Below are 17,730 nucleotides of genomic sequence, written 5' to 3'. Positions count from 1 at the left end.
AAAATACAAGAAAATTTTGACCAAAAGGCTATAAATAGCAAGATAACAAACATATATATTCAAAAACTAATAGCAAGATGACAAACTCACAAATAAGTAATTACATTAGATACAGTTAATAAATTATACACATACTAAACCACCCATACTCTGAATACTTTAATTAGAAGGTAGAGATGGTTGAATTAAATATTAAAGTAGAAAAATCTATGATATTTACAGGGCAAAAACTTAGATGTAAGGAGATAAAGCAAAGTGGAAAAAAGATACCACACAAACAATAAATAAAAGAAAGGCATCATTATAAAACATGAACATTTCTTCCTACTAGGAATAAAGAGGGACATTTCATAATTATAAAGGTATTAACCTTTTGAAGACTTAATGAATGCAACATGAAATTTCAAGAAAAAAAAGTCTCAATAGCACTACATTTATTAAACAAATCAGAATTTTTTAAATACCTAAAAACAGAAACTCAGCAAGTGAGATTTAATAGTGAATTCTGTTCATCATGTAGGGGGGAAAAATCAACATACATATTATACAAATTCTTCCAGAGAATAAAAAGAAGGTAATACTTCTCTAGTTATTTCATGAAACATATTCCTAATACCAAAACCAGACAAGTTATTAGTGGAATTAAAAAAAATAAAAGCCTATGCCTCTCATGAAAATAGTTGTCAAAAGTATTATGCAAAATATCAGCAAACCAAATTCAGTTATAAAAAAGTAGAAGACAGCCGGGCACAGTGGCACAAACCTGTAATTCTACTGGCTTGGCAGTAAGTTTGAGGCAAATGGTTCCACTGTTCAAAGCCAGCCACAGCAACTTAGTAAAGCCTTAAGCAACTTAAGGATACTCTGCCTCAAAACTTAAAAAAAACCAAAAAAATGAAAAGAAAAAAGCAGGGCCTATGGATGTGGCTCAATGGTTAAGGGCCTTTGGATTCAATCCCTGGTTTACTAAAAGCATATTGAAAGTACAAACAAAGGCTAAATATTAAATACTTTCTACCTGAGTTCACGAGTAAAACACTAGTATCATTCTAGTAAGTGTTATATTCAAACAACTGCAGTAAAGCAAAAACAAACAAACAAACAAAACAAGGCTAAAAGGCTAAAAGAATTTGAAAGAAAAAAATAAAATAGTCATCATTTGCAATTAATGCTTATGTGCATAGGAAATCCAATATAACCTATAAACAAGTAGAATTGCATAATGAATTTGGTGTGGTTGCTAAATAAGAGGTCAATTCCCTTTGCCAATGTTTTCCTATATAGTAATAGCTATAAACAGTAAAGAAAAATATTTTAATTACATTAGTACTATTATTCTATAAAAACCTAATGCATATGAATAAACTTTACCAACAGTTCAAAACCTCTGCAGAGAAAACAACAAAATTTATTGAAAGAAATCAAAATTTCCAAGAAATTAATATTTGGAAGATTCAATTAAAATGTCAATTCATCCCCAATTAAATTACAACTTCAATGCAATCCTTACTAAATTCCCACAAGTTATGCAGAAATGAACAGATGATTCTAAAATTTATATGTAAATGCAAAACCCAAAATAGTATAAGAAGATGGAGGAACTCACATGAACAGATATCAAGATGAATTATAAAGCTAAAGTAGTGAAAACAGTGAGAAACTAGTGTGAGAATAGACAAAATGACCAACTATAGAGAACAGAGAAAAACATACTTAGTGACCTGATTTATAACACAGGTGAATTTAATCTAGACACAAAATAAAATTTTTTCAATAAATGGATACTCATCAAGATAAAAATGAATCATAACTTGATACCTACCTCATACTTCACCCAAAAATCAAATTTGATCAAGTCAAAACAGATGATTCATAGACTTACATGCATAAGAAAAAAGAAAAAAAAAAAAAACAGAAAACACAGATCTCTTTAAAAGAGACAAAAAGCACTTTGAATTTCATTAATTATAAACTTTTGTTCATCAAAGAGTGAAATGGCAAGACAAACTCAATATAGAATATATTCTAACATATATTCTATAAAAAGACTCATGTCCAAAAAAACTGAAGAACTCCTATATAACCCAAAAGACAATCCAATTTACAAATGGGAAAAAGTTAGGATAACCAAATTGGCAACAAGCAAACAAAAGTTCTCACTTACCAAGGACCTGCAAATTAATACTAAAATAAGAAGCCATAATGAAATCCATTCCAAAAAGCCAGATTTGAAGACGGAAAACATCAAATGCTGATGTGGAGAAACTGAAATTCTCATATATGTGGTGAAGTAGTATTAAGTCAGAGCAAACATTTGGAAAAGTATTTAGCAGTATCTACTAAAGTTAAACAAGTATATGTCCTCGTAATTCCAGTTCTACATATAACTAAGAGATATAAGAGCATATATGTCCACACAAAGATTTGCACAAGAATATTCAAAGCAGCGTTATTCAAAATAGGTAAGAGCTGAAAATTATTGATTTTTCTGGGTTATTTTCTGTGGTCTAATCATAAAATGAAATACTACACAGTACTAAAAAACAAAAATGAATTAACATGGATAAATTTCAGATACCAGTCAAAGAAAAAAGTAACTACTGTATACTTTCAACTGATACTTAGGAACAGGAAAAACTAGTGTATGATGAGAAAATTCAGAATAATATTTACTACTGGTTGAATATATAATGGAGCTCTACTGTCATGCTGAAAATATTCAAAGTCTTCTTACTTCCTGTATATGTAATGTAAAAATGGCCAAGCTTTACATAAAAATAAATGTACACTTTACACAAGAATGTTAAAACCTGACATAAAAATTTAAAAACATATAAACTCAAAGAAAATTACCTAGCTATTAAATAGTCCACTTTCAATTTTAGCACCTTCTGCAGAATACTGGAGTCTTGTATAAGATACCGAAGTGCCCGTAGCCCTGCTGCTCGCACTTCTTTTGCTTCATTTAATAAAGCTAAGCGCAAACTGTGTGAAAATAAACAAAAGAATTTTGTTGCATGAGTTTCAAATGCACATAAAATTATACTACAGGCTAAGAAGTATCCTTTATCCAAAACACTTGGGATGAGGAAAGTTTTGGATTCTGCAATTTGGAGGATTTTAGAATTATTTGCGTAGACCATACTAAGTGAGAATTCCTAATCTGCAAATCCAAAGCTTTTGAACACTTCTATGACACTAAGAAACTTTCAAATTTTGGAGTATATTGGATTTCAGACTTTAGGATTAGGTACGCTCAACCTGTATCAAATTCTTCCTCAGTGGAGCTATGTAAAACTTCTAACTATGCATGATTAATTCTACCTCAATTTTGCTTATATAAAAACCATTCACTCCAAACCACAAATTTCACTTAGTGATGGTGGTGTTTTTAATCTTTCCTTCTTGGTACATTCTTATAATCAAACAAATGTTACTGAGTTTTATTCTATCTTCTATGTCTACATTATATAAACAATAGGAAATTAAATATATCTTTTTCAAGCTATATCATATATGCCTCACAATCTATTCTCCTTCATTTGTCTATTTGATTCTATCTGTATAAAAGAATCATTTGTTTAAACCAGAAATAAAAATGCTTTATAATGACAGCACAGACCATTTCTTTCAATTTTAATTCCTAAGAGAACCATAAAGATGAAAATTAAAGTATATTAAATATTATGCCTCTATCAATATGCTTGGGTGAATCAAATTTGCCCTAAGTATACATTCTCTCAGAGATCTGGAGTTATAGATTTCTTTATTCCTGGGCAGAATATGAGAAAAATTCAACCTGGAAATTTTAGATTTAATTTGGAAATTTAAATTATAAAAATCAAGGTGCTTTTGACCATTAGCTTTGGTTCTTCATGTTTAAAAATTACAAAGTATCAACAAAGATTTACAAGATAACAAAACCACTGAAGATCCTGAAAGTTTCTAATGTTCAAGTAGCTTACTTCAAAATAAACTATTAGGGGCTATATTATCTTATTTCTAGTTTAAAATTACTAAAATCTGGAAGAGATGGGGAGGTAAGTGAACAATACTTACCAAATTATGATATCTTCATAGTTAAAGCCCAGTCTTTCTTCACTGTGTCCAATATCACAAAGAAGCTGTCAGACAAACAAAACAAAGTATGTATACATGAGTTGTGAATTTTTATACATTATATTTTTAAGTTAGAAAATAGACATTTTAATAAATGTTATGATTTTTATGATTTTACCATAAAACTATGCAGCTTTATTTCTTTTAAAACATTTTTTATTTGTTCTTTTTAGTTACACATGACAGTAGACTGCATTTTGACACATTATGCATACATGGAGTATAACTTCCCATTCTTGTGGTTGTCCATGATGTGGAGCTTCACTGGCTGTGTATTCACATATGAATATAGGAAAGTTATGTCTGATTGATTCTACCGTCTTTCCCATTTCCATCCCCCTCTCCTTTCTCTTCATTCTCCTTTGTCTAATCCAATAAACTTCTATCCCCCGCTCTTATTGTGTATTAGCATCCACATATCAGAGAGGAAAATTTTGCCTTAGGTTTTTTGGGATTGGCTTTTGGGATTGGCTTATTTCAGTTAGCATGATAGTCTCTAGTTCCATCCATTTACCATCAAATACCGTAATTTCATTCCTCTTTATCGCTGAGTAATATTCTACTTTGTGTGTCTATATGCGCATGTGGGTATATATCACATTTTCTTTATCCATTCATCTGTTGGAGGGCTCCAAGGTTGGTTCCATAGCTTAGCTGTTGTGGATTGAGTTGCTATAAACATTGATGTGGCTGCATCACTATAGTATGTTGATTTTAGGTCCTTGTGTATATGCTGAGGAGTGGGACTAACTGGGACAAATGGTGGTTCCATTTCAAGTTTTCTGAGGAATCACCATACTACTTTCCAGAGTGGTTTATGCAGATTTATTTCTATCATCTGTTTTTTATTTGACCTATCAAATTTAAATTTCTTTAACCCACCTATCCTATTTTCAAAAATCATTTCTATTATTCCATTTCCCCACAGTAATTTTATTGTTTAAAAACTACTTTTTAAGTGTTTACTTTAAAGTTTATAGCATATGTTCCTAGCTTATAAGTCTAACAGAAATTATTTCTATACCATGTTCTCAATAATGCTGTCTTAAAATATTCTAACTACATTTATTGTCCTCATATTCCATTTCACTGTTATTTCTTTTTCTACTTCTAAACACCATAAGGCATTATTGTTATTGTTTTAGTTTTTGTAGTCAGTATTTAATCGATATCAATTTATATTTATGCCCCATTAATCAATTATCAATTTATATTTATCATATATTTAACATCTTCATTCCTTTCTTCATTTTAGTAGTTCCTCCTAACTTGAAAATTGTGTTTGTTGTTGCTACTGACAAATTTTGTTGGTGTTTTGATTTAATGTTAGCCCAGCTTCCTAGTTACAATTCCTTTAATTTTAGTTTGAGAATAATTTTTCATTTTAGCTTTCATTTTTGAAGACTATTTTGCTGGATATATAGAATATTAGGTTAACTGCTATTTTATTCCAACAGTTTCAAGCCATTCTTTCTCTTGAGAAATTCACTGTCAGTGTTACTATTGGCTATTCTGAAATTTATAATCTTTTTTCTCAGGTTCTTTTAAAGACTTTTTTCCTATTTTTTTTTTAGTTTTTTGTTCTTTTCTTTTTTATTAGTACATTATAATTATATATTAACAGTGGGATTCATTGTTACATATTTGTACATGCAGACAATATAACAATATTGTTATATTTGACGAAAAAAATTTGGTCAATTTTTTTTTCCCAGTACCTCTCTTGTTCCTCTTATCCCTCACCCTGGTCTTCTTCATTTGTTCTCCTGATCCCCCTTCTATTTTCATGTGATCTCCCCCACATTTTTTCCTTTCTAGATTCCTCAGATGAGAGAAAATATTTGTATGTTTTCTGTGACTTTCTGAGTTTGGTTTATTTTGCTTATCAAAGTGCTCTCAAAATTCTTCAAAAGAATAAAAGTGGAACCATCATATGACCCAGGTATCCCACTCCTTAAGATTTTTCTAAAAGAACTAAATCAGCATATTGTAGTAATACAGGCAAATAAATGTTTATAGCAGCACATATTTACATAATTATTATTTACATAATTCACTACAGTCAAATTATGTAAACAGCTCAGGTGCCTGTTAATACATGAATGACACCATGAAGTTTTATTTAGTAGCCATAAAGAGGAATGGAATTTAGGCATTTGCTGATAAATGGATGAATCTGGAGAACACTATGCTAAATGAAACAAGCCAGACTCAGAAAGTTAAGGGTCCTATGTTTTCTCTCTTGTGTGGAAGCTAGAGCAAAATAAGGGGATAAAAACAGGGTTGGGAAATCCCATGAAAATATAAGAAAGATGAAGGAGGAGAGAAGGGAGATAAGCAAAGGGAGGAAATGCAGAACAAAATCAACAAAATGATATCATGTACATATACGAATATACCACAGTGAATTCCCCATTTATGTATATCTATAAAGCACCAATTCAAATAAGTAAATAAATAAATAGAATAAAGATAAGTAGAGGAAGAGGAACCAGGGGAGAAAAGAGGGGAAAGAAAGAGGAAGTACTAGAGACCAAAATGAAGCAAATTATATTCCATTCATGTTTGATTATGTCCAAATAAACCCCTGCTAGTATGTGTAACTAAAATGCACTAATAAAAATTGGAAAGGGGTATATATCCCCCAAAGATAAACTTAAAATAACCCTTTTTACTCTAAACTTTTTAAATTTGGATTCATCAGGGCTTAGTGCTGCGGAAAGGCATATGTGTCCAAAAAATGTACATAAGCCCAAGGTACTTTGGAAGGATATTCTAACAGGACAATGGAAAGGTCCTGACCCAGCGATTGTCTGGAGTCGGAGGTCTGTTTGTGTGTTTCCACAGGGAGAACAGCAGCCGATTTGGATTCCAGAGAGATTAACTAAAGCGATTTCTACAGACCAAAAAGAAGATGATTTGGCTCAAATCCATAACAGCTGATATTCAGAACTCCAGTTTGGCTATTCTTACATTTGCGACAGTGATTCTCCCACACCTGGAGGCTAATGAATAATGAACACCATTAAGGCCTATTTCAAATGTAAGAAACCTTGGGGCTTACTTGTGGGAATACCTTCAGATTCATATGCAAGTTACACGAAGAAGGATGGGATATCCAAAGAAGAGTCAAACCCAGGTGGTAACCAGGATGCCTTTTTTCAATATCTATTTTATTATTGCCTTTTCCCACATCATGAAGTTTTATTTTATTTTTTTGAGCTCATACAGACCTAGGTTATTGTTTTTCTGATCAGTTCTATTTTTTGACTGTGGAGTTTTTAAATATTGCAATGGAGATTTCACCTGTGAAAAGCTACAAGGCCTTTACTATTATGTTATGTGTTGTATGTATTGTGTTATGTGTGCACACTTCTGTTTTGTGTTGTATGTCTGTATGTGCGTATGTCCATATATCATATATGAGGAGCGCTCATATATATAATATAATATATATAATAGGGGGCTCTAGGATTAGGGTGGATCCTGCTGCCTCAGGCGCCTGCTACTTTGGAGTTCCTGTTGAGTTCTCACAGGGGTTCCAGGAGAATTGGTGCTGGCGGTGGGGGGAACCCCATTGTATATTTATGTGACATTTTCTGAATGCATTCATGCATTAAGGCTTTTTTCTTTGTCTTTGGTTTCTAGCAATCTTACTATGATGGGTCCAGGTGTGGTTTCCTTTGTACCCAATGCTGCTTAGGGTAAACAAGAATTACTAAATCTGAATTGATATATTTTATTAGTTTTAGAACATTCTGTACGTTATCTCTTCAAACTTATGTCAGCCTAAATCTATTTATTCTCTTACAGTAATTCAATTATAATGTCTGTCAGATCTTTTCATGTATACCACAAATCTCTAAATTCTCTATTTTATTCTTTTTTTTCTTATCTCAATACTTCGGCTGAATATTTCTACTGACCTGAATTTTGATGTGTTTAATCTTATATTATTCTTATCTGATAAGTTTTTTCTTAATGAGATTTCAATTCTAGAAAATATATTATTCTCTTCTTGAATTTTCATTTAATCTTAGATTGTCCAATATTCTTAGGAAAATATTAAACTTTTGTCTATTTTCTCCATAGTTTCCTTGATTTACTTGACATATTAATTACAGTTATTGAAAATGTTATTCTTATTAGCTATTTTCTCTTTTGCTCTAGTCAGGTAATCAGTCCTGCCTTTGGTGGCTTCTTTGACGTCTGCTCATATACCAAACTTGCAGATTCCCAACAATGTTATCTTTCACTAAATACAGTCAGCCTTCTCTCTGTTAGGACACTGTACAGTGCTGAGTCAAAGTTAGGTGGTTATTCTGGTTAGACTTAGTTGAACTGCTTTTTCCTTGCCCCCTAAGGTTTCAACTGAAAGCTTGTTGGTAAGAGACTTTGTCTTACTAACAAATTTAAATTTTGTCTTACAAATATACTAAAAGCTCTACCCTTGATTTTCAAAGATTTTTCTGCTTAGGTTTTCAGTTTCCCTTTCTAGGCAGCCAGTATTCATGCAAAAAATGTAGTGCAGGGAGAATTTTCTTATGCTTGAAGTATCCTATGTCTTCACCAAAAGCTCTAGGCTTTTTTTGTTTGTTTGTTTGTTTTCAGCAATAATAATCCTATGTCTAATGCTATTAAGCCTCAGTTTCCTGCCCTCACTCCATATCAGGAAGTATTCCCTGAGTACAAACTGTTGGAGAATGAAACTCACTTTTGAAGATTCTCTCTTTTTCCTGTACTTCTTGTCCCCTGCCTGTGCAGTTCTCTGCTGCTTTCGAATAGGTTTTCTTAGTAGTTTTCATTGAGAGCGCTGGTCTAAAGCTAGCTACCTAGATTCTCACTTGTATATACAGGGTTTTAACATAGGTAAGAGTTTTAAACTTTGATTTTAAAAGTTACATAAAACTTTCTCTAGTTATATACTGGGGCTAAATGAAACAGATTAAAGAGTAGTTAAACCATTTGTTTAATACTGTAGATGTAGAGAAATCTCCAAAGTGGTATTAATTCTGCCTCAGTGTGAAGTTAGAAAAATCATAACCATATAAAAAAGTGGTCATCAAATCTAATAATGTAAGTTCATAACACTTTCAAAATTTCCTAACTTCTTTAGAAGGCAAAACAAAAACAACAAAACAACAACAACAAAAAAGAAAAAAAAAAAAAAGGAAGGGAGGGAGGGAGGGAGGGAGGGAAAGAAAAATATTCCAAGTAGAATAGAGCTGAGGGCAGGAATAGAATACCCGCTCTCACGTATGGCAATATTGCAGATATTGCTTACCAATATTCCTATAAAATCCTTAAAATTTTAAAATACAAACAAAGTATATTCACTTTCCAAAGGGCATGACTTTTTTTGGTCTCATTTTTACTGTTTGATGCACCATGTTGCAAGTACTTAAAAACTGAAAAGAATAAGAACTTTTTATACATACATGTTGACTTAAAACAATAATACAAAATTTTCTGTTTTAAAACCAGAATAAAAAATTTCTATAATTTTTATACCACTAAAAACCCATTTGCACACCTAAAATTGTAAGTAATGTAATAATCAAAAATATCTGCAAGAAGCATGATAGTCAAAAAGTTAAGGCGTATATATGTTTTCTAAGGCTATAGACCAGGTGGCTTAAAAAACATAAATTTACTTCCTTGTGATTCTGGAGGCCAGAAGTCCAAGATCAAAGTGATGGCAGGGTTTTTTTCTTTGCTAAGACTCTCCTTGACTTGCAACTGGCCATTTTTTAAAATGTATCTTCCCATGGTCTTTTCTTTGTTTGTCTGTGTCCTAATCTCATCTTGGAAGGACACCTGATATACTGGATTAGGCCTACCTATATTCCTTCATTTTTCCTTAATTATCTTTCTTAAGGGCCCTATCTCCAAATATAATCACATTCTGAGGTAATGGGAGTTAGGACTTCAAGCATTTGGGGGAGACACTCTCCTGGAAATTAATACAAATAACTTATAATGTAAAGGGTTCAAACAAACCAGGGGAAGAATTCTAAGTACCCAAAAGAAGATCAGGCAAAGAAAATATGCAAGAAATTTACTGAGGAAATTAAATGGACAAATAAACAAAATGCATTCATGTTTCCTAAATCCTGAATTGAATAAATAAAAAAATCCATTTAGAATGAAATTATTATTCTAAATTCCATAGAGAAAAAAAGCTTATCAAAATAGGAAAAAATCATTTTAAAATGATTGTACCAGATAAAATACATTGCTAATGTGATTATAAACCAAAAATATTTTGTAAAAATACATTAGAAAAATGCACCAGGATCAGAACACACTTTTGGAGATTTATATTAGCAAAATAATATAAAATACATAAATAGTGAGTTCAAACACAAGATGCTTATGCCATTATTTACAAATAGTAAAGAACTGGAAACTGAATATTCATAAAGGAGGAAACATACACAATCTATTAATGTTATGTAATTTATAATAACGAGGGAAACTGTAATATTCTGCTTAGTGAGAAAAAGTTTCTAAAAATAAATTTTTTAAAAACACCTAAAAAATTCTATACATAAAAATTACTTAAAAACAAAAAGGAAAGTGAAATCATATAGATGCTTATATGGTTTAGATATAAGGCATCATCCAAAAGCTCAATGGTAGAGTTTAGCAGTGATATGATTGGGTTATGAAAACCTAAACCTAATCAGTGCATTAATCCACTGCATGGATTGACTGGGAAGAAACTAAAGTCAGGTAAGGTGTACCTAGAGGAGGTAGGTCACTGGGGGCAGAGTACCCACTTTCTCTACTTCCTGATTGCTCTCCACACCCTTCCACCATGATGTACTACCTTACCTCTGACCCAGAGCTATGGATTTGGCCATCTATGGACTGAGACCTCTGAAACTATAAGCCCAACAAACTTTTCCTCCTGTTTCATCAGGAGGAAAATTGCTCACCAGGTCTTTTGGACACAGCAACAAAAAAAATCTGATTAAAATAATGCTATAATTTGGAGGTTAAATATTGCCCCAAAACTCGTGTCAAAGTCTTGGTTCCCTGTAGGACCTACTGGGAATTAATGGAATCTTTAGGAGTCAGGGCCTAATGAGCAGTCCTTAGGAACTTGCCCTCAAAGAGGATTCTGGGATCCTCTTCCCTTTTGGTCCCTGGTTCATGATTTAAGTGGTTTATGCTCAACCATGTACTCCCACTATTATGTGCAGCCTTGCCAAAAATGGGGCCAATAATAATCAAAACTCTGCACCAAAATAAACATTTTCTCTTTATAAGTAATTGTGTCTGGTACTTTTTTATAGCAAAGAAAAGCTAACACAATAGGTAATTTATTTACATTATTTTTCTCTTTCTTCCTTTTTTTTTTTTTCTTTTTGTAGTAGGGATAGAATCCAGAGGCACTTTACCACTGAGCTACATCCCAACCCTTTATGTTTCGTTTTTTAAAAATTTGAGACAGGATCTCATAAGTTGCTGAGGCTAATATTAAACTTGCTATTCTCCTGCCTCAGCCTCCCAAGTTGCTGGAATTACAGGCATGTGCCACCATGCCCAACTAGGTAATTTATTTTCCTCTTTGCACTATTCTGGATTTTATACATGTTCAAAATGAAGACATATTACTACACAATCTAGGTAAAGTGAGATATATATGGTATTCATAAATAATAACATAAGTCACTGTTAATCTCAAACCTTAGAAAGCAGGTAACATTTTTATAAGCGAAGACAACTGAGGCATAGAGATATTAGTATAACTTCCCAAGGCCATAAAGCTAATTCAGTAGTGGAATCAGGAACCAGACCAAACCAATCGAAGCCCAGAGCTCACTGTAAAAACGTATTAGTGTAATTTTGTATTGAAATTTTTTGCACAGAGGATAGGGAAAGTAGAAATAAAACAAACAAACTGAATATAATCATCTCATCACAAAAAATGGAAGAGTCTAGAGAACTGCACTCTACCTTTATATACATAAATAAGTGAAGTTAAGCAATATTTTCTCCTGAATAACTAGTTTAAAAATGCCATACAAAATAGCCTATTTCAAAGAATTAAAACAAACAAACAAAAAAAACTACACTTTTACTGAAAAATAATTTAATATTTATCCATTTGATAGTTCCCTGGTATTACAGATTATTGGTATTTTAATATTGTCACTGTGTAGTAGCAAATAGAAATAGAAAAAGAAAATAAAGGTTTCTTTTCATGGTGCAATGATTACTTTAACCTAATTCTTCTCCCCTGTGGGTACAAGGAATCAAACCAAGGGGTACTTTACCACTGAGCTACCTCCCCAGAACTTTTTTTTTTTTTTGAGACAGGGTTTTACTAAGTTGCTGAGACTGTCCTTGAACTGGTGATGTTCCTGCCTAACAGTTAGGACTATAGGCATATGACACCATACCTAGCTAAACTGTGGATATATCGTAATTTTAATGGAAAAATTAATGATGCCTAGAATTTCTTTATATCAACATGAAATTTTGTGCTTTTAAAGTGGGGACGATGTTTCATTATCTATGATTTACACCTATCAACTCAATTTCTGAAGAAGCAATATATCCATTCTTCTGCTACAGTGGGAATAAATGAAAATATTGCTTTTAAATTAAATGAGCTTATTAGGTATAAAATAAATGTTCTATTTGTAAATAAATTCACATATATCAGGAAAAAGAAATTAGAGAAGTGTTAGCATTTTAAATTCTGGATTATTAAAGAAATATACTTGCAGTATTAGAGTTATCAAGAGTTCTCATATAAGTTTCAAAATATGAGGAATAATTATTTTACTACAAAATTTTTGTGGCAACTTACTCACAACCTTGTCATCTCCTAATTTATATAACCAAGCCCTAAAATACCAATCAAACCCCTTAGCTGTTTTCCTCAATGTAAAGAAATAGTAGAAGAACACTGAGTTGGAGAATTTAAACTATGAGCCTCTATCTCATCCTGCCTCTATAACTGACTAAATTAGTAATTAATCTTCAACCATCAGCAGTTTCTTCATTACTGTCTTAGCCATTACTAGTAATATTCTGTCTCCTGTGTTAATGTCATTAAACTATAACTGTCTCCCAATCACACAAGTTATTATATACAATAAATGAATGATTAACTACATTTAGATATTACTAAAGACCTTAGCAAATGTAAGAATTAGCATTATAGTTGGCACATGAAATGCTAAATTACTATTTATCACATTCTCACTGAGGCAGGGACCCAGCATGTCATGCGCTTTTTAAATTGGTTTTATAGGATCAGAGTACATATACAAGATGCTATAAGAGATACACTCTCCTTTTTAAGACTAAAAATTGTAAAGATGATATATCTTAGTCATATGGAAAGTATTTATATGAGAATTAAGTCAACAAAAAAGCAGAAATGAGAATTGAAAATACAATATAATTGATGATGACAATTGTAATATAGCTTAAACGTAGAGCACTTATCTAGTATGCACAAGGTCCCACATTAAATCCCCAGCACCACAAAAAACAAATGAGAATATAATTGATGCTTTCCAGCGCCTGGGTTCTTTTGCTTGAAACTGGGACCCAACATTTGGTTTTCCTAATTATATGGGAAAATAACTTCATTTTACTTAAATTAAGATGAATTAGGTTTACTGAATTTGTTATCTGTGAAATTAAGCATTCAATATCGTCAGAAATTCAAAATTATTTTATGAAGGTAGCATTTTAAATTTAAATATAAGCAAAACAAGTACTATATCACAAATATTATTTTTAAATGGGACAAAAGGCTAAGAATATGGCTCTGAGGTAGAGTACTTGCCTACTATATGCAAGGCTATGGGCTTATCCCTACCACCACAAAAAATAAAATAAAATGGAGTAAAGGTTTTGATAACATGTCATTGGTTTGCCAAAAAGAAATCCATGCCCATCATCAGTGAATGAATTTGTTTTTGTTATAATTAATCTACATGGTGCTATTATACAAACACTAAAATATTCGTAAGAGGTTCTCAACAGTATTATATTCTGAAAAAGTTAGAACTGTAAATCATTTCTAGATAACAGAATTTTTCCTGCAGTACTTATTAAAATGACCAACTTTTAAAAGGTATTGAGTAGTTTTTAATGTTTTTTCAATTTTACTGATATTGCTCCAAAAGTGAAATAAAAAGTTCCCTAAAATAAGCAACAGAGAATAAGCCAAACAAAAAAAGTATTATCACATATATTAAAATTCCATGGCATATTTTTATACAATTTAAATACATAAAAGCCAATTTTAAAAAGTAGATTGATATGTACAGAAAAGGAAAGCATTCTATGGTATATTGAGAAAAGCAAGCTACAAATCAATATGCATACATACTTATATATAACACATATACCTTTATATATAAATACTTCTAAGATAGTATGTTCTCGTCTATAAAAATGGTGAATACATGAGTAAATGGTAAATAAAGTGAGCACTACAAAAAACACTTCATTTTGTTTATTTCACTTAATTCTCACAAACCAGTGAAACACAAACACATCTACACCTCTATCAATATGTATCCATCTACACATACACACACACACACACACACACACACACACACACACACACAATCTATCTATCTATATTCACTCCTATTTATGTGTATTTATGTCAGAAAAGGATAAGTACCTACTAATAGTTACCTCTGGAAAATGGTATTTTTTGGAGTGGGAAAGAGGGTGGGAAAAGATGTGAGGGAGAACTTTCACTTTTAGTATAAATTCCGCTGTAGCACTTTTTTATGTTTAGCTTCTACTTCACTTAAAAAAAAAACAGCAAAATAAACATTCCTTTGGAGCTTTTACCACAAAAACAGGAAAAAAACAACTTTTATAATATAAACAAGATAAAACATTTTCATCTTTAAAAATTAGGATTTTAGATTATGAACATGCTGTCAGTTTTAAAAACAGAATTCTAAAATTATATTCATCAGCAGTCTGCTATACACATTACTTTATCTAGTGAAATGATGTCAGAAAGCAAGCATGGTGTGTGACATTCACATGATTAAAGGATCACATCACTAGCTGCCTCTCCTCATACCTTAAAAGGAAGTTTTAGAAATAAAGTTCACCCTATACAACATTTTAGCATCACTGGTCTACTTAAGTAACTTAACACTAACAGCTAGGGTTATACTTAATAACAAAATAATTATAATAGTGAACACAAAAGCTCATATTTAAAGGCCAGGGATATAGCTCAGTTGGTAGAGTGCTTGCCTTGCATACACAAGGCCCTGAGTCAATCCCCACACCAAAAAAAAAAAAAAAGGTGTAAAGTCTTCTCAATCTAAGAGTCTTCTCAATCTGATACAATTAAACAGCTATTATATGACAAGCTTTGGGGTATAAAGTAATGTGACTAGAAAAGTATAACATATTTCTTGTATTTGAGAAACTAAGTTTAAAGCGATAGTAACCGGTAACAAATATCATAGGAGACAGTGACCAAATAACCCCACTAGCCTCCTGGAAGCATCATTATTTTTTTCTTATTCTATAAAGCTATTTTTGGATTTCTGAGAATTTCTAAATTTTACTCAACGATGGAATGAACTTACAGATTTTACAGGAGTAACAACTCAATAAATATTTATAAACCTAGGTCTCTAAGAAAATAAAATTTAGAGACATAATTAAATTCAATAAATGTTTTGTGCTAAATCAGTGAATAATTTTTATAATAAAATCTATAGACATTTATTTACAGCATGGTTCTTAACTAGGGGAAATTCTGTCCCCTAGGGAACATTTGACAACACCTAGAGGTGTTTTTGTTTACTACAACTGGTATGTATGTGTTGAGGAAGGAACTACTGGTATACAGAATATATATATAATAGCAGGATATCAGGCCAGGGATACTGCTAAACACCCTACAATACAAGAACAACTTCCCCAAACAAATAATTATCTGGCCCAATATGTCAAAAGTACTGACATTAAAGATAACCCTGATTTACTCTAACATCTTATCAATCTGCAACTCAAACTATTAAACAGCCTTACTTTCTTTGAGTTCACTAAAAAAACAAGAGAAGTGGCAAAAAGTACAAAACAAAACAAAAAAACAAACTGCAGGTTGAAATACATTGCTATGAAGCATATCTTGCGTGTCAGGCACTACACAAAGACTTCAACTCTAAAGACAAAACATCTCTAAGTAAAGAAATCATCCCATGATTTGCCTTGCTAGTTAGTCAGAGATGGGCTGCAAGTCTCCATCTGTTTGATCTAATGCTCATGCTTTTCCCATTACATCATTAAGCAGCCCAAAGAAATTTTAATCTAGTCTAAAGTTCACAAATGTTATTCATGGGACAGCCTCTCTGACCTCATCTCAGGGTATAGTCCCTTTTAGTGTAGACAATTACTAATAAGGTTGGCTATCTGACTGTTAAATCCATAGATGATTTAAGATCATAAATGCTACTAACTGGCATCACAGCCAAAGGAAAATATGAAAATTATTTTGTTAAAAAAAAAGTACGAATACACAAATGTGTAGTGCCTTCGTTATAGAAATCACTGTATTCTCTACAGTGGCTCAGTGATAGAGAACTTGCCTAGCATGTGCAAGACCCTGGGTTGAATCCCCAACACTGCAAACAACCAAACAAAACATAAAGTGGCACAATGCACTAAGGTAAAAAGAAAGAAAACTGAGAAAGGAGGGAGCAGTCAGAGAAGAAAGAGAAATGGGATAGAGAATGGTGAAGAAGGGGAGAGAGAAAATGAAATGAGTTAAAAAGAAATTGAGAGAATAAAAAGGGAAAAGGGAGCTGGGTATAGGGGTGAACACCTGTAATCCCAGCTACTTAGGAGGCTGAGGCAGGAGAATCAGCATCACAAATTTGAGGCCCAGTCTGGGTCTGTCTCAAAATTAAAAAATTAAAAGGACTGGGGAATGTAGCTCAGTGGTAAAGTGTCCCTGCAATCCCCAATACTGGGTGCAAGATTGGGGCGGGAACTGGATTGTAGACTTAGTAGTCATTTTTTTTTTCTGAACAATATTTTTTATATCAAGGATAAATTTTTATTATTAAAATACATTTTATAATTAAAAAATACATGACATCCAGGTGTGGTGAGGTGTACTTAAGAGTCCCAGCAACTCAGGAGCCTGAGGTAGGAGATCACTTGAGCCCTGGAGCTCAACACCAATTGAAACGACATAGTGAAACCCCATCTCAAAACAAAAACCACACGAAAAAAATCCATGAGAAGAAATGGAGAAAAACACTAACATTAAGTGAATATACAAGAACTTTTTAATGATGATTAGGAAACATCTAGTACTAGGATGGTAAGAAACAAACAATTTTATATGGTAATAATAAAGATTCAAGTTACTTACCTTAGTAAAGTTATTCAGATGGCCTAGCTTTCTCATATTTGATACTCCTTGCAATTTGGCCACATTTTGGAGTATTTCCCTTAAGTTATCAGAAGGTTCTAGAAAAAAAGGACAATTTAACATAATTTTATAAATATTTTCCTCATCAAACATCAAGACATGCAGTATTAAAACTTCACAAAGTTTGCTCAAAATAAATTCACTTAATAGAC

General features: G+C 32.0%; 1 protein-coding gene across 3 annotated transcripts in view; it reads right to left on the bottom strand.

Moving 5' to 3' along the window:
* The window catches only part of Rictor (RPTOR independent companion of MTOR complex 2), a 116,819-nt gene that overhangs the window by 58,192 nt on the left and 40,897 nt on the right, over positions 1-17,730 (bottom strand). For all 3 annotated transcript variants that reach the window (XM_046422228.2, XM_046422229.2, XM_058572057.1), the window contains 3 exons: positions 17,519-17,616; positions 4,060-4,124; positions 2,854-2,985 (listed from right to left, as the gene is read on the bottom strand). In XM_046422228.2, the coding sequence (XP_046278184.1) occupies positions 2,854-2,985; positions 4,060-4,124; positions 17,519-17,616 (295 nt within the window). The remainder of the gene's footprint in view (positions 1-2,853; positions 2,986-4,059; positions 4,125-17,518; positions 17,617-17,730) is intronic.

This window comes from Marmota monax, unplaced genomic scaffold (genome assembly GCF_021218885.2).
Source record: "Marmota monax isolate L192 unplaced genomic scaffold, Marmota_monax_Labrador192_F-V1.1 WCK01_AAM20220418_F8-fsc00077, whole genome shotgun sequence".
Classification (NCBI taxonomy): domain Eukaryota; kingdom Metazoa; phylum Chordata; class Mammalia; order Rodentia; family Sciuridae; genus Marmota; species Marmota monax.
This window is presented reverse-complemented; position numbering and strand designations above follow the sequence as displayed.